Source organism: Melanotaenia boesemani, chromosome 19 (assembly GCF_017639745.1).
Source record: "Melanotaenia boesemani isolate fMelBoe1 chromosome 19, fMelBoe1.pri, whole genome shotgun sequence".
Taxonomy (NCBI): domain Eukaryota; kingdom Metazoa; phylum Chordata; class Actinopteri; order Atheriniformes; family Melanotaeniidae; genus Melanotaenia; species Melanotaenia boesemani.
The window spans coordinates 19,805,394-19,829,481 of NC_055700.1; the positions used below are offsets into that span (position 1 = coordinate 19,805,394).

Genomic DNA, 24,088 nt, shown 5'->3' on the forward strand with positions numbered 1-24,088 from the left:
TTATAAATTTTGTCCATGTAATGATTATTTTTAGGTTTAGAATGGAAAAAAACAAACAACTAGCAACAGCATGTTTAAACAGTTGTTTGCACTCAAAGTTGGAATAATGAAAATGAATTAGAGATCAGGGTCAGCAGTCTTGAGGTAGCTGGTTCCAGTTGCTCTACTTGCATTAAATAAAATTCCAGTTTTTATTCATCAGTTAATGGTCTTCATCAGTAATCCTATGTTTCCTAAATAAAGACTCCCATAGAAATTAGATCAAGATAAACGCACACATACAAACCAACCTTGACATGTTGAAGCTGTAGCACCAGATCGTCAAGCTGACTTCTTTTGCCTTCAATTTCAGCTTGCCGTTTTCGCTTCTCCTGAGAGATAAAAGAAAACAAAGTTAGAAAATTAATTATTCTCCAGAGTAGGGGTTGTTTGAAGTCAGTAGACTAAGATTAATGCAAATAAAGTGATTTTTTTTGTCTATATGTTTGTTGGGGAGTAAAGGAAGAATGAACAAAGAGGGCTGAATCTCATTATGTGTTGACACATGCTTTAAATTTTAATGTTGATGCACTTCTTCAAAATACAGGATTCATGTATTGGAAATGTGGTTTGTGTAAATTGAATGCAAAAGTAACACAATGCACAGCCCAACTCTTTTAGTATCTCATACTATAAAAACTGGAAAAATTAACTGGGTGAATGTAGGGAGGAAGTGGTGTATTACATGGGATGGAGGTCAGAGCTTATCGAGGGTTGAGAGGGGTTAAGGCTCACAGGCTATAAAGAGAAGCTAGATTAGGCCTTGAAGGTTTTAAATGGCACTGAACCTGAAGATGAGGTGAGGACAACAATTCTTAAATTCATGTGAAGATAAATAAGACTGATGGATAGCGAGGAGGGGTCGCATGGTGAGAGGGCAGTTGATATGGGAAAAAAACTGATCTGGTTGGGAGTCCATATCTATGAATGGATGTAAATGCGTGGAAACAAAAACAAAACGGATCCCAGAACAAGCCTGCTTGGGGCTCAAGGGCATGAGATACTGAAAATGTGTACAGATTATCTATCTCACTCTTTTTCTGTGGGAGTGGAGAGAGGATTGCGAGGACATTTCCTGTTGACTAAATATAGCTTTCAGGGAAAACCCCATAAAGCGAATAATGCTGGACCATGTCCTAAACGAAGTAAGAGTGACGTATAGTAGAAAGGACATCTAAGTGTGGGGCTGGAGAGGTTAAAAGAGTAACATTAGAACTGAATGAACTAGCTTTTTGAAAAATACTCAACACTTCAAGCAGACTGTTAACGGTCAGTTATCACTCTAACACTTTTTGGGTCCATGGGCCTCCTTCACACTGAAAATCTCAGAAGAAAGGTTATTGGAATTAATCCTAAACTACTTCAGCTAGGAGTTTTTGCCATAGAAGACAAGTGTCTCTACTTAGAGCCCCTAGGGATCTCTAAGTGCTTTTCTCCATCAAAGCTCAGCCACACTGTAAGGGAAGTCTTTTAACTACTTGTACTGTATCCACATCTTCATTGTCAAACAGAGTTTTGGTGAGGATTGGAGTATGTAACAACTACAAATATAAAGCACCAAACATGTCCTGTACACCTGAATTTGAGCCAATTGTCAAGCTAGTGCAGTCTTTTCAATTTTATGACCCTGGAAGCATGTGTGTGTCTACATCTGACAGCTAAAGCAAAGACAAGAAGCTGTATGATCAGGGGTAAAAAAAAAAAAAAAACATGCAACAAAACTGCACTTTTCTAACCAGTAAACGCTGCACCCCAAACCAAGAAGCCCCTCTTGTCCTACTTTGGTGCAAAGATACTTATTTTTATGCCATAAAATTATTCTCAAGCATAACATGCAATAAAACCTGCAGCAACCAAAGAATACAGGTTGTAATGAATATATAAATAAATGAAAAACTAAAACATCTCCAACAAACTGAGGTAATTTCTGTCTCTCTCTATCTCTGCGTTGGACAGACACCCACCCACCAACAGCCTACACACAGATGAAGTTTCCATGCTTTATGAAGTACAGTCAGAGAGAAGTATGGCAACCAGATGTCACAGCCTGCTGAGGATGTGTGGTCGAGGAATAAATGTACACATGCACAAATGGACACAAGCAAAATCCCTACACAAAAACATCCAAAGGCAAATAAACTCAGAGGCAAGAGAATTGTTATACAGTTAAGCCTGCAGTAACACACTGACTGACAAAGAAAAATTCCTCTCAAGCAGTAATATCTTTCCACAATGTATGAATACACACACACACACACACACACACTAAGATGATTCAATACATCCTTCTGATCAAAGACAGTTTGGATGCTATTTGGATTTCATCATAATTCATAGACAGATCACAGAAAATGATCATCCCCTCCAGATCAGGGCTGTATTTCATGTTTTTAGGGATTTTCAAATGCTTAGTTAATCAAACTTTTAAGCGTGTTAAATGTTAAAAATGGTCAGATTTTAATAAAGATCTTAGGTACACTCCAAAATCTAATATTTCTTTTTTACTAACATTGATTACACAAAAGCGAAGCCCAATTTAAATTATTAGTACCATTTTTTTTGGCAACTTTGCCTTAAAAAAATTAATGAAATCACCAAGAAATCAATTATTTTGCAGTATATTTATTGGTTTTACTCTCAGCTGCGCAGCTTCTAGTTTAGCTGTCTGGCTATTGCTTCTCTTTATAGATGAAATAATCTGTTTGTGTGTTTGCTCGAGAAACTCAAGTCATGAGGCTGATCAATAAGATTAATTGTTCTATTAGCTTTGTTTAACTGAATTGGCTGGTGTTGGACCCCGAGTCCTCTGTTCACTGTACTTCCTCCTGCTGGAGGAGACATCCTCCTCCTCAGAAAAATATGCTGACATTCTTGGTGACACTTGACTTCCCACAGTCTGACTCACACTGTTTGGCCCCACTTGGCCAGTCACTAAACCCTTAAACAGAAGGCATCACTTTTCCCACTACTGTGGACAGCATGTGAGAAGATTGACACTAAAACATTTAGGTTATTAAGCTCCAGTAGAGGGTGAAGACCCATACTGAGCCAAAATTTGTTTTTGGCTTGTTTAGAGATTCACATGGACTGGACTGAGTTTCATAACCTTTTGTCTTATAGGGTCAGTAATTACAAGGGAAGATTAGGTCAAAATGCACTCGTTTGCTTACAGTTGCTGTGAGTTCAACACAGGGAACACTCATCCGTCTTCTGCCCTGCACAAACCAGTAAGAAAAGAATTTAAAAAGGCTTTGAAGTCAGTGTCTCATTTTATGCTAATCTCTTGGGTTTTGAGGGGTTTCCTGAAGTAGATTTGTAAAATGTTCTCAGCCCCAACAGAGTTTTAATAGTGCTCACAATAGAGGATGACAATTGCTTAAACAGACAAAGCTAGACTTGAAAGCAAATATATCTACAAGACCCACAGATATTTAAAGTCCTCATTCTCACAGTAGCTAGCCCAGAATGAGCAAGGCCATTAAATGACAAGCAAATAAATCAAATAATAGACAAATAATCAAGTAAACAGTAAACTATCTTAAAAACAGTGTGTGTAGGAGTGCTTCCTGGATTCAGTTCTTGTGGTTTGTGGATAGGGTAGAGAAGACTAGATATTACTAAAAACTCTTAACAGTGAACTGGCTCAAACTCAAAAAGAGGTGAGGAATATTCCAAAAGTCTAACTATGAGAATTGGTTTACAGTGGTGCACAGCGTTGCACTAATCAGATTAGATCTATGTTTAACACATTGCTATACTGGGAAATTCAATTTCTCTTGCTCTTGTGAAATGCACATATTTAGTCTGCAAAGTTTTCACCATGTACAGTAGATGTCACTTTTCCAAATGCAGCACATATGAAAATTCTGCATTCTGTATTTCCAATGGCTCATACTATTTTTACATTATTATCTGAAATCACAAAGTTGCGTAAACAGCAAAACTGTATTTAAAGGTCAAAGCAGTAAAGATGCAGAAGCCCAATTATATTTGTAGCTATTCATCATTATTTCTTTCTTCTAATAGTGGTTGTGTAACAAAGCTCAGACACTTGGAAAAATATATAACTTATGCACATGGACCTAAATTCCCTTCTTTACTCGGACACCCAAAATCTGAGCTACTGCAAGCAATGGTGATGCTTTAATATTCAAGTTTTCTTTTCTTTTCTTTTTTTTTAAAAAAGTGTGTGGCCTGATGATATAAACATTTCATCATATAAATCTGAATTTATTTGCATATGATAACCATTGTTCATTTTCTGAGTCTTCAATACTGAATTTTTGCTTCCAGTCTCTTCTCTGAGCTCTCTTCAGCAAGTAAAAGTCTGATGTTGACTCTCGGTTTATCTCTTGCTTTGTCCCTTTGTGTGCTTCCAAAATGGCCAGTGCTGTAAAACCCAGATGCTGATGTGTGATGTGGTGCTGTAAAGCTATAACACAGTAAACAACTGTATGTGATACCTTGGGTGGACAAAAAAGTTGTCTTTGTCAGCCCCAGGATGCTGCAAGGCAATGACGGCTCTAAGAATGTGCATAATGAATGTCTGTGTACCATGAAAATAAGCCAGAAGCACAGGGTTGTAAGGTTGGAAACGTATTTGGTTGTACTTTAGATTCCACAAATGCAAAAGGTTTATCTACTGTCATGGCTAAATTGATCCACTGGGCAATAGCTGACTTAACTGAGTGACGTTTAGTAAAAACAAATCCACATTTTTAGACCTTTAACCTGGTAAACACAGGAAAAGTACATGTATTTTAAAATTTTCTAAATGCCTGATTAAACAAAATCTCATTTCTTAGAATTTTTTTTCATCAACATATTTGGTTTAGAGCATTTCATTTTAGGCAGAAAAATACTTTAGTTTGTACTAGTAAGATCATTGTGGGGAGGAGTGTAGAAACTACGCCCTCTGAATACTGCAGTCATCCTCTTTCAGGATCCAAATGTTGATGGTTCAAATTCCCAAGTTCCAGTTGCCAGTGATGCAACAGTTCATGCATGTGTTTGAAGTGTTCACTGAGGTCAGCAAGTAGTTCATATGTTTGCAATCTGCTTAGAACACGATCATTGCACTTTATTTTCCTCTTAGATCTATTGTCTGTTGGAGATGTTGAATTATGCTGTCACAGTCAGGCAGTATTATCGGGGTGGAGTTAAATGTTTTCCACAGGGGTGTAGAGGTAATCCACGGCAACGCAGATGATGTTGAACTATCTTTACAGCATGTTGCTTGTTTAATCTATTGTCTGCAATCCTAAAATGAGAACTTGTAACCTATTACAGCAGTTTACAGGTAGCATCCCACTTAAGTATGTTTGGATTTAAGAATCAGCAACAAAATATTATAGTGCTGCCAACATCAGTGCAACAGAGGATCAATCTTTTGTGCTCAAATAAAGACCCATGCAATGCCGTACCACAATCTAAAACAACATCAACATGCCAACATGAAAAGGCTGCCCATACCTTAGTTAGAAATGTATTGCTTCTACAGACACCATTCAAAGGCGCAGTAATTTATTGTTAGATGGTTTGGAGACAAGAAAGCTCTAAAAATTTGGGTTGTTTATGTCTTGGATTAAGTAGAAGCTAAGCTAACATTTTGGTCTTCAAAGAACGTCAATTGAAAAGATTCTATCAAATTAAGCTTCACTTCACAAATTGTCCCCAGATGTTTGGGTTGAGTTTTCAGGAATATGCTCCCTCTCAATTAGACTAAGTTTATAACACATCATTTACAGACAGCTTTCAAGGTTCTCATCAAATACTGTAGACCTTTAATGAGACACATGCCTCTTCGATAATCAGAATAAGGATGATGATGATGTCCAGCTAGAATCAAGATTAAAATATGGATCTCTAAAACCATACTGCAAACAATATATACATGAACGTGAGAATGATAACATTTAAAATTATGATAAACAGATGTGCTGTATATGGAGTGGAAACAAAACATGTATGCTCATTTAAATCACTGAATGTGTTATGCTTTTTTCTACTTAATTACAAATCGTGTATTTAACTGGGTGTCCAATAAGAAGGGTGATGCAAGTGGTTTGATCAAGGGGTGCTTAAACCACTTGTGTTGTTGTCAGAAACAGACAACAACACAGAATTGAATCAGAAACAAGACTAGTTTTACTGGTGCCAATGGCACATTTTAACAATCTAAAATAAATACTGAGTTTGGTTATGTTTAAGTGACTCAATCTTAATTTAAAAACTATCTGATTTGGATAGCTTTTAGAAATAAAGAAATACTTTACATCAACACAAGCAGGCACCTTGAATGAAACTAAATGTTCTGATCAGAAAGATGCTGCGATAGTGTGATCAAGCAGTGAAATAACGTTCCGAGAATCAAAGTTCTGCTGATGTTGACTTTGTGAAGAGAAGAGGGCAACAGATCTGATGGGTCACATTCTGTACATGCCAACACACCCAGAAGAGAAATCTCACAGTCAAGATCATCTTCCAGTCCGCGGGCAGCCATACCTGAGAGCTTAGGGAACACAGACCGAAATGGATCTATGCTTCAAATGTCATGGGTTTGATCCCACATAGGCCGCGCTTATAAGATTCTTATAAGCACCAAATCTATACTATATATTTTTTAGGTAATTTGTGCTAAAACAAAAAAAAAAATAAAAATCATTTTATGTAAATGGAATGACAAAATTCAAGTGTTGCCGCAAACCCCTCAAATTCTGCAGCTTTAAATTGGATGATTATAGGATTATATACTTGTCAAATAATGCTAATTTGTTAATCCAAGTGAACAGAATGCTAACTTGGTTACTGCTCAGCTAACCGTGGTGTCAATAAAAGCAATCTTAGCACATTGCTGGAATGTTTTGCATGCCAATGTCATGCGATGAAAGCAGCTGGCGACTATACTCATCATGTCCATCTATGTAGAATCCCAAGTATGTATACCTTCACATGGATGTAAATGTACACACACATACACACATAAAACACTTAAGGATTGTGCCTGCATGGATGTTATATGTAATGCTACTGCTATCATAGAGAAAAATTAATATCTAAATTTGCTAAAATTAGCTGCATGTCAGTCAGCCTGCCACCTACAGTTTTGACTGTCTTGCCTGCATTGTTTGCTATTCAATTAAGCTCCAATGTCACAGAAATAATTCCAAACCCAGCAGTGTCCACTAAAGCTACATTCCAGCCTTTCATATCACAAATCTGAGTGAACCCCAACTGCAACTCAAATATAAACACACACACCGAGCAACTCACAGACACACTCACACACAAAATACCAGAATGTCCAATAGGTCCAAGACAGCTGCTGCTAATTTTAGAGGGCATGTAATGCCTGCTGTGCCTCAGACCCCATGCTACTGAACAAGACACACCCCCTCTTCCTTTCCTAAATGACTTTGCCCCAAGCACTCTTCCCTCCCCCATGAACTACAGTCCATGAACCAGGCCTCCTTTACCCTCCTATCAGCTCACTGGGATTTAATTTGCTCAGTTAGTAGTTGACAAGGTTCACTCTAACAAATATTCCCAACATGTAACCTTATGATCTAGCATATACTAAGCTGTTTTCTGTGCTGTCTTTATAGAAAAGTGTTGATGAATTTCATTCAGCATATGGGGATAATTTGTCAACTCAGCACAGCTTCATTTCAGGCCTATATAAAAGCTACAACAGAGCAAAAATAGAACAAAAACAACACAAACATGTTGCATTTGAGTTTTTGGATAAACCATTGTTAATTTGTTTATAGCCAGCCTAACCATACCTTATCGAAGCCTCAACCTAGCCAATCGAGAGTGACAGAAGTTGAAAAAACAAACTAAAAATAACTTTAGAAAATGTTGGGTTGGGTCTGAGGTCAAGCCAGGTCATTTTTCTCTTCCAATACAAAACTGTCAAACATTATCACTGCAAAGGTATTACACGTAGCAAATTGTTAGCATACAACTTCTAATTTTTCAAACTGTTGCCATTTTACAATTTTTGATAATTTGGTGTATGAAAAGAGGATGCAGAGGACAGGTTTAGATGGAGACAGATGATTAGCTGTGGCAACCCCGAAGGGAACAATCAAAAGAAAATGTAGAATATGAAGATTATTTTCTTTCTGAAACAGCTGTTTTGCCCTGTAAACCAATGTAGCTGTTAATATTATGAGACTGAAATATACAATCCCATTTGCTTTTATTGTTGCCAGAAACAGTCTAAGAGTAGATTCCATGTCTATTAATCAATAAGTAAAGACATGTGATCTAATTGTATGTCAACACAACAGGTGTGATTTAGTCAGAAATGTGTCTGATCATGTGTACAAATAGCTGACAAAAAAGACAAATCCGTCTCATAATAGATATCTATAGTTCTGACAGCTCATTTAATCTTTCGTGTGCAAAAATTTAGTTTTGTTAGAAGTTAACAGTGTTGTGCCTGAACGCGCTCATTGAGCGATTGCTCATGAACGCGTTCATATTTTGGGTAAACGTGAACTGAACGAACTCTAATTCTACCTGATGAACATTATTGTGAGTGCGCTTATTCTGCCGTTTACTCTCACAGCTGAACTTTGTTCTAGAGAGTGCCAAATTTCCATGGAGCATTCCAGGCGAAGTCCTGGCTAAAACACATCTTAAACAGGCCTTAATATATAGGTGAAAAACGCCAAATCTGGCAACACCAGCCACCACTGAGGCGCACCGCACATGCGTCATCAAATTGCGAAACATGGAGTCAAAATCCAATGAAAGCAGCAGCACCATCTCTGCCTTAATGATCACTACAACTTCTTTGTATGATCACTTAAAATTATTTTTTGATTAGGTCAGTGATGATCCAGGAGTGAGAAATCTGGCCTTGTCTTGTAAACTTTGCCCCGCCGTGTGTCAAAAAGAAGCAACTTCGGACATCAACAACGTCAACAGAAACCTGAAACTGCAGATTGGAATAAAGCACCCAACAAGCCTTCTAAGGTATGTGGACTTAATGTCATTAAAAACAATTTAAAGACTTGGCAAAGGCGTGCTACAGCAGATCCTCTACCAGCCAGAACTAAATAATGGCGGACAGTAGCAGCAGCTCCATCGTCTTCATCTCCAGCTTCACATGGAAAACCTTCTGCAGTTTATTGTTGCAGACCTGCAGCCGTTGAGGAAAGAGGAACCTTCAGCTTTCATAAACTTGTCAAATGCAAGACATATGGTCTTGCATATTTTTTTGTTTGCTTGTTTGTTTTTTACTCATTCATTTGGCCTGAATATTGCACTTTTATGACCCAAGTTCTAAAACTTTCATTTGGACAAACAAGTCAGAAAAAACACATCACAAAAAATGGAAAGTGACTTAATGGAAAGATAAATAATGTTTAAATGTTTTGCACTTTAAATATTGCACTTTGAGGTTTATCATTTATTTCCTGGCTCAGTCTGGTTCCTACCTCAGAGAGTTTAATAATTCCTCATTAAAAAAAGACCATTCAAGCAATTTTTTTCTCATGTTTTTATTCTGTAGGAGTGAAAGCTGCAGCTGGCTACGAGCGTGGACTGTATGGGTGGCAACAATAGGAAAATGCCAATATTCTGAGGGTAATAGCTCACAGCAACATATTGGGAAAAAATTAACTACTTCATTTTTAGAGCTGTGAACTTAGTTCAAAAATTCAAATTATGAACTCTGAACTGAACTAGTTCATTTTAAAATGTGTGAACTAAACTTTGAACCAGTTCATGTAGAAAATGAATTTTCCCAACACTGGAAGTTTTCTATAAGCAGATTACTTTTTGTTTTGTGTATTCTGTGTATACTATATATAGTTGTGTGCAACACCAAATGTCCCTAATGAGGGATGACTAAAGGTCTACCTAATCTAATTTGATCTAATGGGAGATGCCAAGTGTGTATAAAACTGGGACTATACCAGTACTCACACTCATACTTTCAGTACCATTCAAGCTAACCCCAGTGATCCAGATCTGATAGCCACTTAAAAAACTTAGGTCAATACTTTCTGGCTGGGGGGTCAAGGTTTGGTGCTGTTAACTTGCCAGTCAGTCAGTAAGTGTGCTGCACAAACTGAAACAGCAAATGCCTGCTGGCAGTCCAGCCCTCTACTTATTGCAGCCCATTACCCGGGCCCTCCACTTCATACTACAATCACAAATCTCAGTGCATGCCACGGTCTAGTTATAGCATCCCCCCTCACCTTCACCCTGCCCTCTCTGTTAAACCTCGTTAAGTGGATCCAGAGATTTGTCCAACCTCCAGAACAACTCTGACCTACAGAGATCAGTTTCCAGCTCCTATCTCAGCAAATCAATTTGTGGTTGAATCTGTTCACTAAAACAATTCATAATAGCACATTAGTCTTACATGATTGGTAGTAATACTCATGAGGCAGCAATAAACAGAGCAAGCTAAAGTTTCTAAAGTTTGAAGAGATTTTCATTCTTAATGTGATCTTTTTGCATTAACTGACTAGGCATGTTTAGCTCAGAGTGCAAACAATTGTCACCCCCTTACTCTCTCTGTTTCTCCAACACTCACACACATCACCATCATTTCAGTCATCACACACCAACTCTTAATTCCTCTGGGACTTGGCCCCAGACAATCTGTAAGCTTGGACGCACCGAGCGTGTGTGGTGTGTGTGTGTTGGGGAGCAGCTAAGAGTCCAGAGGGCTGAGGTAATCTGTGTAAACATATCACAGACACGACAGAAGAGTCAGTGAAAGAGCGCACACAAAAACACATACGGGTTTGTGTGCAGTTTGCCATGCTGCTTGTGGTTGGAAGGCCACACGGCCAATAGTTAATTAGAATGAAGAGGCGGTCGATGTTCATTGGCTGATGTTAAAACCACATGTAAAGCTTTGATCAACACACGCACAGACTCAAAGGTTTTAGGGCAACCCTGGCCAAGCTGTACTCCATGTTACTGTTATAATTACATGGTAATAATATGGCAATTGCAGGTCTGGATTTAACAACATGACATCACAAGTGTTCCCTAATCTGACCAATTAGTAACCATGGAAACTGACTCAGCTGACAGACCTTAATCACTATCAGACTGTGGGAATGTGCACTGATACACAGATTAGTGGTCAATTAAATCCTGTTCAGCTATTTGTTTGAATGAATTATGTAGAATAAGTACCAATCAGTACAAGTCTCAAAGTCACATAAGAGTGTTAACCAGTCTAGAGCTGCAAATCATGACATGCTAACTGAATCATTAAAAAATTAATTTGAATTAAAATGATAAATTATTTAGTAAGTCAATTCCAAAAATAAACACATCAAAACAAGTTAAGCTTAAAATAAAACATTTGTTTTAAGTCATTACAAAGAATTTTTTAAACTTTTAATACAGTAATCTTATTTTAACTGAATATCACAGTTGCATGATTTATTCATGAGCCATACGAGACAGACCATCATCTGTGGAAAATAAACATTGTAATGACACTTTTCTCCATTCTGACTTAGTTTAGGGTCCATCAAGGGAGATAACTCAATCCTGAAGTAGTTGCTGTACGAGCTGTAAACTCGGGCTGGGTTCAGCAGGTATGTGTGCAGACGGCTTGCAAATGGACCTTCCTGCTCCATCTCTTGGCTCTGATTTGAGAAGTAGCTTCCAGTTTGGCTCTGCTAAAATATTGATGGAGACAGACACTGATGGTGATGACAATGAAATCTCTGAGTAGCAATTATTGATGAAATCATTAGCATGTCAGCTGCAGGCTTGAGCAAAGATTTACTGTACTGTGTACTGTATGCTTGTCTACAGGGGATAGCAATAGCTGTTCAGACAGCTAGATTAATTCCACTTCTGTACATCCAAGATGAAGACAAAAACAGTGTTTGCTACTTTTGTTGAAGTATCTGTTGTTTGGAAAAATGGCTAAAAAACGATGAATGCTAAGTTGTTTTTTTTTAACAATTTCTTTGCTTCCTTTTAGGATAGTCAATGAAATGCTGCCTGCTCCTCTAATTACTCTTGAACTCTGCTTCTTGGCTTAGTTTACGACTAAAAGAGTGTCTTGCTGCCCACTCTGTTTGGTTGGGGTTGAAAGTTTTCAGTATTATAGTATTTACTTGCTTATAAGGTTGGCGACAGACAGATGTTCATATGGAGAATACAAATGGACTTAAATCATTTACTTGTGTTTAATGTCAGATATACCAAGATCCAATGTTTTAACAAATTAAAGAAGAGTCTCTAATGTTGCAAAAACACTATTTTAGTGGTATTTAAGAGCAGCTGCAACCAAAATATTCAGCAAAATGTGCTTAAATAATCCACAGTTCTTCTTGGCCAAGCACATCAAACCACTACTGGACACATTCATCATTAATCCTATAGTAAATATATAAATACATACAAATTTATTTTGCAAGAAGCAAAAATGCTGTTTTCAGGAGCTTTGAAAGGCAGCAAAAAATAGAAAGACTGTGAGAACTTTCCACTCTTCCTCTGTAGATGCCGCACTGGTTTAAGTACATGAAGCCTGGTATGGCTGCCATGTTTCAACGTGGCCAAAATAGTTTCTCCATCTGGCCACCCCCCCATTTCTGTGTATGAATGTGAGCATGTGTTCCTGTGTGTCTTAAGTGCGTGCATGTGTGTGTATGGTTCCCTGCTGGCGCCAAATTTAGTCCCAGGCAGTGAAACTCAGTGCAACTGTTGCTCTGCAGTCTGATCAGCCAAACGCTTCCACAGATTCCTCCCTGATCGTCAAACATAACTGTGAGCACCCAGGCATATTCTTGACCACCCCACAGCTGAGCTCCTACACAAAGAAGGTGGTGTACCCAAAAAAGCCTCAGACATCTGACCAAGGAAGAAGCTCTAATGATTTTCCAGCAACTTCTCCAAAAGTTCTACTGCACACTACAACATGGAACAACATGAAAGCAGACAAGAACAGTAAGACAAATACAGCAGCACTGAAAGACAGGAGGCTGGCGAGGGCGTGAAGGACATTACAACTCAAACAACAAAAAAGCACTTTGTTTTATTTGATGAAAAAGCGTGTAGGAGGCTGTGATGTCATGCTAAAAGGCTTCCGACACGTTTCACTTCTGAATTCATGGGTTAAAAATCAATCCCTTATGCAAGAAACTTATATGCATTTTATCCTCATTTTGGTGTTTGCAGCCTTGACTTGTATTTAGCCTCCCACCACAGAAGCACAAGGTGGGTGATGAGTGAATATCGGAACATAAACAGACTTTATTCACTGTATACTCCCAGTTTAATTTGTAATGGAGCCAATTTATCAGTAGCTTATCGAGGAATGCTTGAAAAACACCAGACAAAATCACAACTGGTATAAATTTACCCCTTAGTAACATCTTAGAGGTCACTGTGACTTTTAGCGCTTGACTCTTGGTTTAAGTCATTCACTTTTCAAAGAACATACTTTAGCATGATGCAATGAGAAGCAAATAAAGAAAAAAAATATTGCCGATACTTTCCCAGAACTTTTGGAAAAGTTTAAATGAGACACAAAAAAGGGCTTTGGATCAAGAGTGTGATAAAGCAGACATAGAGTCAGTGGAAGAAGCGGAGAGGCTGATAGAGCTGCAGGAACTGAGGTGCTGGAGCTGAGATATCGTTCTGTGAAAGACAGAATGAGATGAAGTCCAGGTGGGACATAATGTCTGACAGTCTTTGTGTTTTAACAGGCAAACAGACAGTTAAACAAACAGACTGAAGGTCAATGAAACAGATGAGCGGAGTGAAAACAGACAGTTTAAACACTGACTTACCGCCAAGGCCTGCAGCCTCTCTTTGTGGAGCTGGGCCTCCTCACACGACATCCTGAGTGGGAAGCAGGGGAAAGGGAGGTGAAAGGAGAACCAGAGGTGAGATTTTGGAAGAGTCCCTCAGCTAGAGGTATAGAGAGACACTGAAGGGAGGGAAGTAGAGGAGTGAAGGAACAGGGGACGAGGAGGAGAATCCAGACGAGGTCCTTCCTCAGCAATAATCCAACCAGAGTGGGAAAAGTAGCTCGTGTCGAGAGGAAGCAAAGATCTCTCACTCAGTGGCCATGTGCCTCACACTCAGCCCACTGCTCACATTTTCTGTCTCTCTGTCTGTCTGTCACCCACTCTTTCTTTGGCTCTCTGTGTCTCTCCTCCCATTTGTCCCCTCCTTTTCTCCCTCCCTCCCCTCCCTTTTTTAGGCATGAGCCATGTGTGATTAAACAGCTGGGAGGAGCAGCTGAGAGAGGGAAGGGGAAGGGGAGGAAAAGAGGGTTGTATGAGAAGAAGGGAGAGAGAAAAATGAACGAGGGAGAGAAAGAGGAAGAGCAGAATAAAATTGCAGAAGTAAGGAAAATAGAAGCAGTGCAGTAATTTGTCATCTCTGAAAGCTGAAGGTGTTGGGATTGCTCAGGAAATGGAAAATGAACCTTTTTAAAGACTTTTTGCATGAAATCTCTACTGTAGCAACTTTTGCTTTTGTCTTAAAGCTGACTTGAACGCGTGTCAATGCATACCACGTCACTGACATTAAACTGTGGATCAATATCAACACTAACACCTCATTATAACCACTTACTTCTCACTTCTGTATCAGCACTGCATTGCAGGTAAATAAAAAAAAAGAATATATATATATATATATATATATATATATGATATGTTGGTTTTCCATCCACACAGGAGCAGGTCTATGGCTGATTCTTCATGTCTTCATTCCACTTTAGGCATTCTGACAATTTATTCTGGAGCTCATCAAACTGACATCAAGTAAGCTTCCTTTTGCTTCAGATGATTTTACTTAGTTTTATTTGTTTTTATTCTCTCTGTATTACTGTTATTCAGTGTTTTATCTTATTGTTAAGCACTTTGTGATTTTATCTTGAAAGGTGCTATATAAATAAACATTTACTTACTATGATAGGCCACACGGTGGAAAATAGAAAAAAAAACTATTGCAATATTGCAGATGAACATCCTCGGAACGTCTTTAGAAATCCAAATTGCAAAAGTACCAATTGGAAATTAATTACACAGAAACACACACAGATGCATGAACAATGCCGAGTTTATGTAAATGGGTCACTGTTACCTGTGACCCAATTTTTATTGTCCCCTGTTTTTAACTCCTCTTGGTTCACTAAGGTATCACCTGCTTCTTTTCTCCCATCTCATTGACATCCTTCATATGTTGCTAGTCTTTCATTCTCTCTTTTCATCTTTTATTCTTTTGGCCTCTCTTTCTTCCACTGCTTTTCTGCCCTCTTTCCCACACATCTCTTTTCTCATGTCCATCTTTTTCTCCCGTGTTTCTCTCAGTTATGTTCATCTTCAGTGCTACTCTTATTTTTTTATTTATCCTATGATCCTCCATCACTCCTCACTTTTTTTGTCTTCTTTACTTTCACAAAAAGCACTCCCTCAATCTTGTCTTTTGACTCCCATCCAGTATCTTCTCGCTTCCTATCTCTCTTGTAAGTTTCCTCATCTCATCTCATCTCATTCACTTCTTTCACCTGTAATTTCTTGCATCTGTTCCTTTAGTCATCATTTCTTCACTTTCCCCTGTCCCTCTAATCTTCCACTCCTCTTCTCTCTCTCCCCCCCATCCCTCTTTCCACACTCAAACATCCTTATAAGGAGAAACAGCAGTCCTTGCTTACTCTGTTGGGAATCCAGAAGCATGTAACACACACCACACACACACAAACAAAAAAGCGCTATATAAGTACAGGCCATTTACCATTTTACACACACACACACACACACACACACACACACACACACACACACACACACACACACACACACACACACACACACACACACACATTACTGCAAGAGACAAAAATTGTGTAAGACAAATAAATGCAAGTATATCTTCTGTAAGCCTTCAAACAGATTAAAGTGTTATTTACAGGCCTGTTTTAAATTAGTTTTATATTAGAGAAAAAAAGGAAACATTTCGGGTTATCTTGGATTTAAGGGGTGTATGTGTTTGGAAGCTGATGGAGGTCTAAGAAACCTTAAATAGTGAATGTGTTGATATAATTGCTTCAAGGCAAGGCTGTTTATTTGTATAGCACATTTCATGTACAGGACAATTCAAAGTACTTTACATAAAACAAAGACAGATATTTAGAAATAGTAAAAGGCATCAAGACATAATCACAATAAAATAATAAATTACATTAAAATGATTGAAAGCAAGATAAGTTAAAAAAAAAAAAAAAAAAAGTTAACATGCAGATTTCATGCATAGGCGCATGAGAAAAGAAATGTTTTTAACCCGGATTTAAAAATGTCTACATTTGGGGAAAGTTTAATCTCCACTGGCAGTTTGTTCCACTTGTTTGCAGCATAACAGCTAAATGCTGCTTCTCCATGTTTAGTCTGGACTCTGGTCTGGACTAGTTGACCAGAGTCTTTGGATCTAAGAGCTCTGCTAGGTTTATATTCTCTGAACATATCACAGATGTATTCTGGGCCTAAACCATTCTGGGATTTGTAAACAATCAGAAGGGTTTTAAAATCTATTATGTGACTGACTGTAAAGATTTTAAAACTGGTGTGATGTGTTCAGATCTCTTAGTCTTGGTTAAAACTCTAGTAGCAGCATTTTGGATGAGCTGCAGATGTTTAATGCTCTTTTTAGGAAGTCCTGTTAAAAGACCATTACAGTAATCCAGTCTACTGGAGATGAATGCATGGATGAGTTTCTCTTGGTCTTTTTGGGAGACTAAACTTTTAATTCTGTTGATGTTTCTGAGCTGGTAAAAAGCTTCTTAGTGACAGCTTTGATGTGGCTGCTGAAAGTCAGGTCTGAGTCTATCAACACTCCAAGGTTACAAACTTGGTCGGGGATTTTAAGAGCCCGAGTCTCCAGGTGTTTAGCAATGCCGACCCTCTTCTCTTTGCTTATGTACAACTCTAACAAACTGGTGAATTACAAATACATGACGTTTTTATTTGCTGCGCCGCTCTTCACTTTAGCAGTCATCCTCCTTTTGAGTAAAAAGTAATTATTTACAAATATTTTGAACTAGTGGTAAATTTTTATTTACTAAATAGTATTTCAAACTTTTAATACTTAAGGTCTCATGACTGAGAGACTTTGAGAACAGATGGAAACTGTGTTAAAATGACCTTTCCTGAGCTGTCGGTACGAAAGCTGCTCAAATTTTCTGCTTTACTTTGTCAGAGTGGACTTTTGTAGAGATAATGTTCACACACTGTATGATTGGAAAGAGAGTTACAGCTGCAGCTGCACCATTCCAAAGGGATATTTATAGTGATCCTGAAAGTTTCTTTTTCTTTTTTTTCTTTTTTTTGGCAAGTCTGAAGCTTTTTTTTTATTTGTGCTATGTGCTTTTAGACTTTTTTCTTCACCACTTTACTATGACTCCAAAAGTATTCAAATATTGATTGCAGAAATATACTCGTTTTATTATGAGTATGAAATTCTGAGACGAGGCCTAAAAATAGACAAAGGATTCAAAGGATATGGAAGCAAAAAAAGGAAATGCAGCAAAAACAAAACCTTTTTCATAGTATTTATTTACTTCTCTTCTGTTATTTAGAAAAGTATCTGCAGCAAACACACACACACACACACACACACACAATATATATATATATATATATATATATATATATATATATGCTGTTTTTTTTCTTTAATTTTGTTTGTTTTAGTTAAAGTTTAACAACCCATAATTCACATGTAGCAGAAACTGTGCAAGATGCAGGGCTTACTACATTTTTGCTTGTCTTACTTTCGTGCAGCCTAATTTTACCAGAAAATGTGCCATAGGTCTGGTTGACAAATTGTACTAGTGTCATAATCCTGTGAAACGGCAGCTTACTGTTGTTTTTATTCAGAGCAGGGTCCAGGTCCCATGTGTGAAAGACAGACAAGAAACTTCTCCAGTCTTGTTTTACCGACTATGTCAGTATTTCACTCTGTTAACTCCTGCCGCTGGTGTGTCCCCCCCCCCCCCCCATTGTTATTTCTCTATTCATATCCACCAAAGCCATTTGGTTGGCTTTACTAAAGAAAACATTTGGTTAAAGCTAGAAGAGGTAATTTCTGGTTACTTTTTGAACATAAAATACTTGGTTAGGATATGGGAAATAAAGGTTTGGTGTTAAATCCTTGCCTGGTTGCAAAGAAAGAAGGTACACATGCCTTTATAAACAAAAGATACCTATTTATGGAACAGTCCAAAGCAGACACATTGTAGGTATGTTTTTACTTTTAGAAAATTTGAAACTTCAAATTTTCCTGGAGAATGGGCTGTAGTTTTGCTACTGAAAGGCACAATTAGCTGCCTGTAATAGGAGCCTTGTTAATTGTCCTGGCTCCTTCCAGGCCTCTTCCTCCTAGTGAGTTTGCTTTAATGGTTAACTGAGTCCAGAAAATGGAGTTTAAACTTCATCAACTTAGCTGAAAGCTAGACCAGCTACTATTCTGATAAATAAAACTTTATGGAATGCAAACTGGTATGCCATCTTTTCCTTGTAATTTGCATTATAACCTTAACAGAGCCATTCACAGAGTTGCACATGTAATCAAAGAAGCATGTGAGAAAGAATTTATAAGTAACCTACCTCTGGAGCAATATGGTTGCCATTATCTTCTAGTATCTCTGAGAGTCTCTGGATTTACACCAATCACCGCATTACGCTGGCTGCCCACACTGTCAGAGTAAGTCATATATTTCTTGACTTTTGGATTGTCAGATTTGCACTTTTTTGCTTCTAAAGTTTTCTACAGCTACTTGTCATTTAACTTTCCCCCTGTCCTCTAAAGTGCAGCCACCTTTCCCCTTCCTCCTAGAAGCCATTCATTTTAGGCATCAGCTATATGCAGGCTGGTCGTCATTGGAGACAACAGCATCATTGTTCCGCTGCATCGCCACGACGACGCAATGACCTCACTGCACAGCCAGCCCAACCCCCGCCCCTCCATCCCAAACCAGAGGTAATGGCCTCCAGATGTGGAATCAGAAGAAGAAAGCACACACACACACACACACACACACACACACACACACACACACACACACACACACACACACACACACACACACACACACACACACACATAAATATAGAAATACAACAATATAACAAAGTGGGAGTAGGAGGAAGAGGGAATGAGCAAATATGGACAAAGAAAGTTAGTCAGACCAACTACATGTCCATTTGCGTGCATGTGTGTGTGTGCATGTGTGTTTGTGTGTGTGTTAATGCGGTCATCTCTTTTGCCTACCTCTCATGAGCTTATAACTCCCACATTTCAATTATCCCCAAAATAACTAAAATTAAATAACACGGATAGAGGCACACATCTGGTTTAGACTGGTTTCTGCAGCAGACTGAGCTGCTGTATATGAATTTGTATGTAAATGTATTTGTGTATGATTGTAAATATGTATGTGTACTGTATGTTTTTGTACAGTGCAGGTATTAATCATGTTTTAGAGACCTAAATCTATTCACACCATCATCACCATCATGGACATGCATTTTTGTCATGGGGAAGAAATACAAGTCTCCATATGTCAGTCATTAAAATTTGAAGACATGTTTTAAGGTCTGGGTGAGGTTAGATTTAGGTTAGGGTTAGAGAAGTAGCAGTCGAGGCTTATATGTTTGTGTGCAAAAAAGAAGTAGAGACAGAAAGGGAGAAGAAGGAGGGGAAGGGTAAAAACAACCCCAACAAACATAGTTCGAGCAATTGATCTACCAGACCTTAATCTCATCCATATTTTATTGTACATTACTGACAGCTGGGCTGTTTGGGTGTCTTTTTGTTTCTCACCATATAGTCTTTAAGTCTTTTTTTTCTTAACCTCATCCAAATCAGTTGGTTGCAATCTGCAGCTTCATTGCTAGATGTCACTAAACAATGCTCCAATAAATAGATGAATAAATAGATATCCATTCTATAACTGTCACATACTGTGCATGCAAACAGAGCCTCCTGTGTGTTTTGTCTAAGTCACAACTGAATAGGAGTCCTATAAATGATTTTATTAAGCTGCATTAATATTTTAAAAATAGGAAACATCTTTTATTAAATGAGTTGAGCTTAGTGAAGATTTACTTTTCTCTTTGGCTTCTCAGTTAAGAGGTGGACATTTTTCACTAAATGCATAGGTAAAAGTGTGCATTTATGTATCCTAGAGAGTAGCTGAAATGCAAAGAGATAACAAGCAGATGTCTGCAGCCTTCAGAAAATATTACCACATCAGCATTTTCTTTAGTCTTGCACTGTCTTTGAATGTATTATTGTGATTCTGTTCTGTAGTTTGCATGTCTCCTTTTGCTTTGTTTCATAAGTTAACCTACAGACAGACATTTTCAGACAAATAGTAGCAGTCAAAAGTGTGGACACAATTTCCTATTAAAATCTAATGGGAAAGAGTGTCCACACTTTTGACTGGTACTGTTTACTTTTGTGATTATTAATTTGGTCTTTTTATTTGCTCAAGTGTAAAACTGTCCAAACAAGTTATTAACATTATAATAAATATTAACATGGTCTTTCATCTTTTTAAATTGCCATCATAGCAGATTTGACACAATTTGTCCTATTGGCATTTCTTGCCACTTTGACTTCCCTGCGAGTGGAATACATAGTATCAGTGAATGAACCATCTGTCGTTGTGATAACTGCACCCTACATGACCACAAATACTATCCAATTTTTCTGCTGAATCAGAGGGTAATCTAAGGAGAGCCCAGTATACATGCTGATTAAAATGAGCCTTTCAGAAGAAAAGGGACTGCATAAAAGAAAGACAGGGGGTGACAGACTGAATCATGACAGCACTGCCTCATCTTCTCAATTAGAACATTAACTATTGATGTACCAGTAAAGCTCAGTGGCATCATGCCTCACTGCACTTTTCCTGCCTGCATCGTGGGCGCGGTTCTTACAGAGTGTGCAAAAAAAAAAAAAAAAAAAAAAAAATCATTGGGCCCTGCCAGTCAATAACTGTTTGTGACTCTAAGCTGGCTGAGATCCGCATTATACCTTGTTGGCTCAAGCTAAGCATCTCAGGAACATCTAAAAGGTTTATTTTCATTTTGAAGCAGCTTTTGAAGGAAAGCAGCAAAGTCAGTGTGATAACACACAACATACCTTGCAAGACAACTGTAAGCTGCACAGCTTGTGTTACACATAATATGTGAAAATGAAAGTACACACTTTTTATATTTTAAAGGTTTTGTGTATCAAGACTTCATGAAAAAATCATCAGGTCCTCACTGGGTCTTAAAATTAGGTAAATACAACCCCAGATGGACAACAACACATTAGTGTCATTATTCATTCAGCAAAAGATGGGTAAAAATAAACCACCCTTACTGCTGCCATAGAAATAAATAAGGTAAATACCAGTTAGGTGCAGCTAAATGCACTTTAACTGATCATCAGCAGGTGTGAGCACCTCTACAAAAGCAGGAGGTTTTTACCAATCTGGATCATTTAGGGGTTTTCAACAAAATACAAAGTTGGAATGGCATCAACACTCGTGTCAGAGAATTAATAGTTGTTGCCCATCAATATGAAAAGGGGTCACAAAGTCATTTTCAAAGAATTTGTAGCCCATAAATGTATAAAGAAAAATATTCATTGCAAGTTGAAAACATTCAAGGCATCCAACAGCAGGGATGCTTGGAAAAACCCAACTTCTGATTTTGCAATACTCAAAGTGTAATAAAACAAAAGACTGAACAAGTATAGCTTGTTTTTAATAGTTTCATGCTTGTATGGCTTAGTTTTGCAAAGTTTTATCAGAACAAACTGTCAATAATGCTGAACTTGTGCAACGATATTGATGACCCTCAAGAGAGCAAAATAGAGATCTTTGGCCATAATACACACCACTATATTATGATAAAAATCAAACTGCATAACAGGATGAATGTGCCATTGTTACTATCAAGCATTTTGGTGGATGATTCTGGAACATTTTGCAGCTGCAGGACCATGGATGGTTTGCAGTCACTGAGCCAACCATAAACCCCTCTGTATATCAAAGTTTTTTAGAGTCAAGTGCAACGCTGTCTGACAGCTAAAACTTGACTGAAATTGGGTCGTGCATTAGATCCCAAACACAGCAACAAATCTACAGCAGAATGACTCAGTCAAAGTCCAGACCACTACCTGATTGAAATGTGGTGACAAGACCTTAAGAGAGAATGTGCACAAACAAATGCCTGCAAGTCTCAGTAAAGTGAGACAATGCTGTAAAGAAGAGAGAACCAAGCGTTCTCCATAGTGATGTGAGACTGATGACGTCATATAGAAAAAAACTTTTCTATAAACTTTTGTTGATGCTAAAGGTGGTTGTACAAGCTACATATGCAAGATTTGTTTAAATTTAAGACCTAATAAGAGCCAGTTGATTTTTTCCATAATGTTTTGATATGTAAAACCTCAAAACAAAATAAAAGGCATAGTCTACTTTGTTTTTTACATGGATTTATACATCTACCAGATTAGCAAAATTACAAACACTACCTTGATCTACTACCTTTTTATCTGCATAATTGCTGAAAAAACAATAGTGGCTAGTTTAACAATAGTAAGTCTATAAACAGCCCTAGAATGACTCATTTTTAGGGAAGCAGGGTTCCTTTGTAGCACTTGATTTGATATTTAATTTGGAGCTTAATATCGAAAAATAGTGCTTGAAACAGCAAAAAAATTGTTGATTTGATGCATGTTAACACAAATAAAGATGCATTAAAAAATCCATTTGGCATCTGCATCTGCAATATTTTATTTTAAATCCAAAAGCTTGGAAAGTTAAACAATCCATTCCCAGTTTTTCTTGATTTCTGTCTTTTTTGGAGTTTAGAAATACAACCACTCTAGTTAGGAAAGAAATTAGTAGTTATAAATCCTTGCTCCTTTTTTATGCTAATAAATTTAGAAGATATAACAAGTAAATAGGTTTGTAATTCATTGTATTTCTTTCTGTCCATTTGCTCCTGATTCTCTTGAGAAGAAAAATATAGACACAGGCACAGAAATCCCTCTGAAGAAGTGGTCTGCAGCATGGCGGACTGTGGTGACACAGAGAGGCTGGACTATTCTGCAGCTTCCACGTTGACTATGCATACCGCATCACACACATGCACACACACACTCACACAGTACATGCCATGCATAATGAACTGCATTGGAAGAGGAAGGAGTGAAGAACTGATTCTGAAAGACATGGGATGCAGCAGAGGAAAACAAAATGGGGAAATCAAGCAAAAGTAGCCTTAAAGGGCAGGTATGCAAGGGGAGATGTTTGTGTAGGGAGCTGCAAGGACAAGTGAAAAATGGAGACAAATATTAAAGATAATAGAGGGAGGAGTGTACATGCTGTACCTCGTGTCCCCTCTCTAGTAATGACTGAGCAGCAGCCTCACCATGACGGTGCTCCCGTTCCCATGACAACTCAGGCTGTCAAAGGGAAGGGAGCTTGGTGGAGGGATGTAGGCAAAGAAAGGAGTGAAGGTGTGGAGCAGACAGACCGTGAAGATAAAGAACATTTACTTACGGGGCTTTTGCTGTGCCGTTCCTTTGCAAAGGTGCATCTGACATGGCTGCAACACCCGTCTCCTCTGCTCTTTCCTCTCTCTTCTCTCTTGTCCTCCTCTTGTACTTCTGTCCCCTAATGTCCTTTTCACAGAATTGTGTCCTCCTCTTCTTTCTTGTCCTCCTCTCCTCCTCCTCCCTCCCCACCTCCTTATCTTCACCTCCTTCTTCTTTCCTCCTGCCTGTTCACTGTATGTTGGTTACGCCAGGATGTGTCAGAGCAGCTGCTGCCGCTCCTGCATCACCCTGCTCTGCAGGCAGCAGAAGGGAAAGGGTGTAAGCATGTTGGTGTGTATGTGTGTGTATATGTGTGTGCACGTGTCTGAGAAAGAGAGAGAGAGAGAGAGAGAGAGAGAGAGAGAGAGAGAGAGAGAGAGAGAGAGAAATAGTGGCTCTTGTGTTTTTTAATGTGGAAATGCAGATAAGGCTAGTAACAAGAGAT

The 24,088-nt window shown here is 38.2% G+C and overlaps 1 protein-coding gene across 3 annotated transcripts in view; it reads right to left on the bottom strand.

Annotated features, from left to right (window-relative positions):
* LOC121629954 (A-kinase anchor protein 2) overlaps positions 1–23,873 on the bottom strand; it is an 88,413-nt gene extending 64,540 nt beyond the window's left edge. The window contains exons 1-3 of one of the 3 annotated variants that reach the window (XM_041969915.1): positions 23,609–23,873; positions 13,827–13,878; positions 291–371 (exon numbers count right to left, since the gene is read on the bottom strand). In XM_041969915.1, the coding sequence (XP_041825849.1) occupies positions 291–371; positions 13,827–13,878; positions 23,609–23,652 (177 nt within the window). In that variant the 5' untranslated portion in view covers positions 23,653–23,873. The remainder of the gene's footprint in view (positions 1–290; positions 372–13,826; positions 13,879–23,608) is intronic. The other 2 variants (XM_041969916.1, XM_041969919.1) reach the window with 2 other exon arrangements.
* Positions 23,874–24,088: the final 215 nt, after the last annotated feature.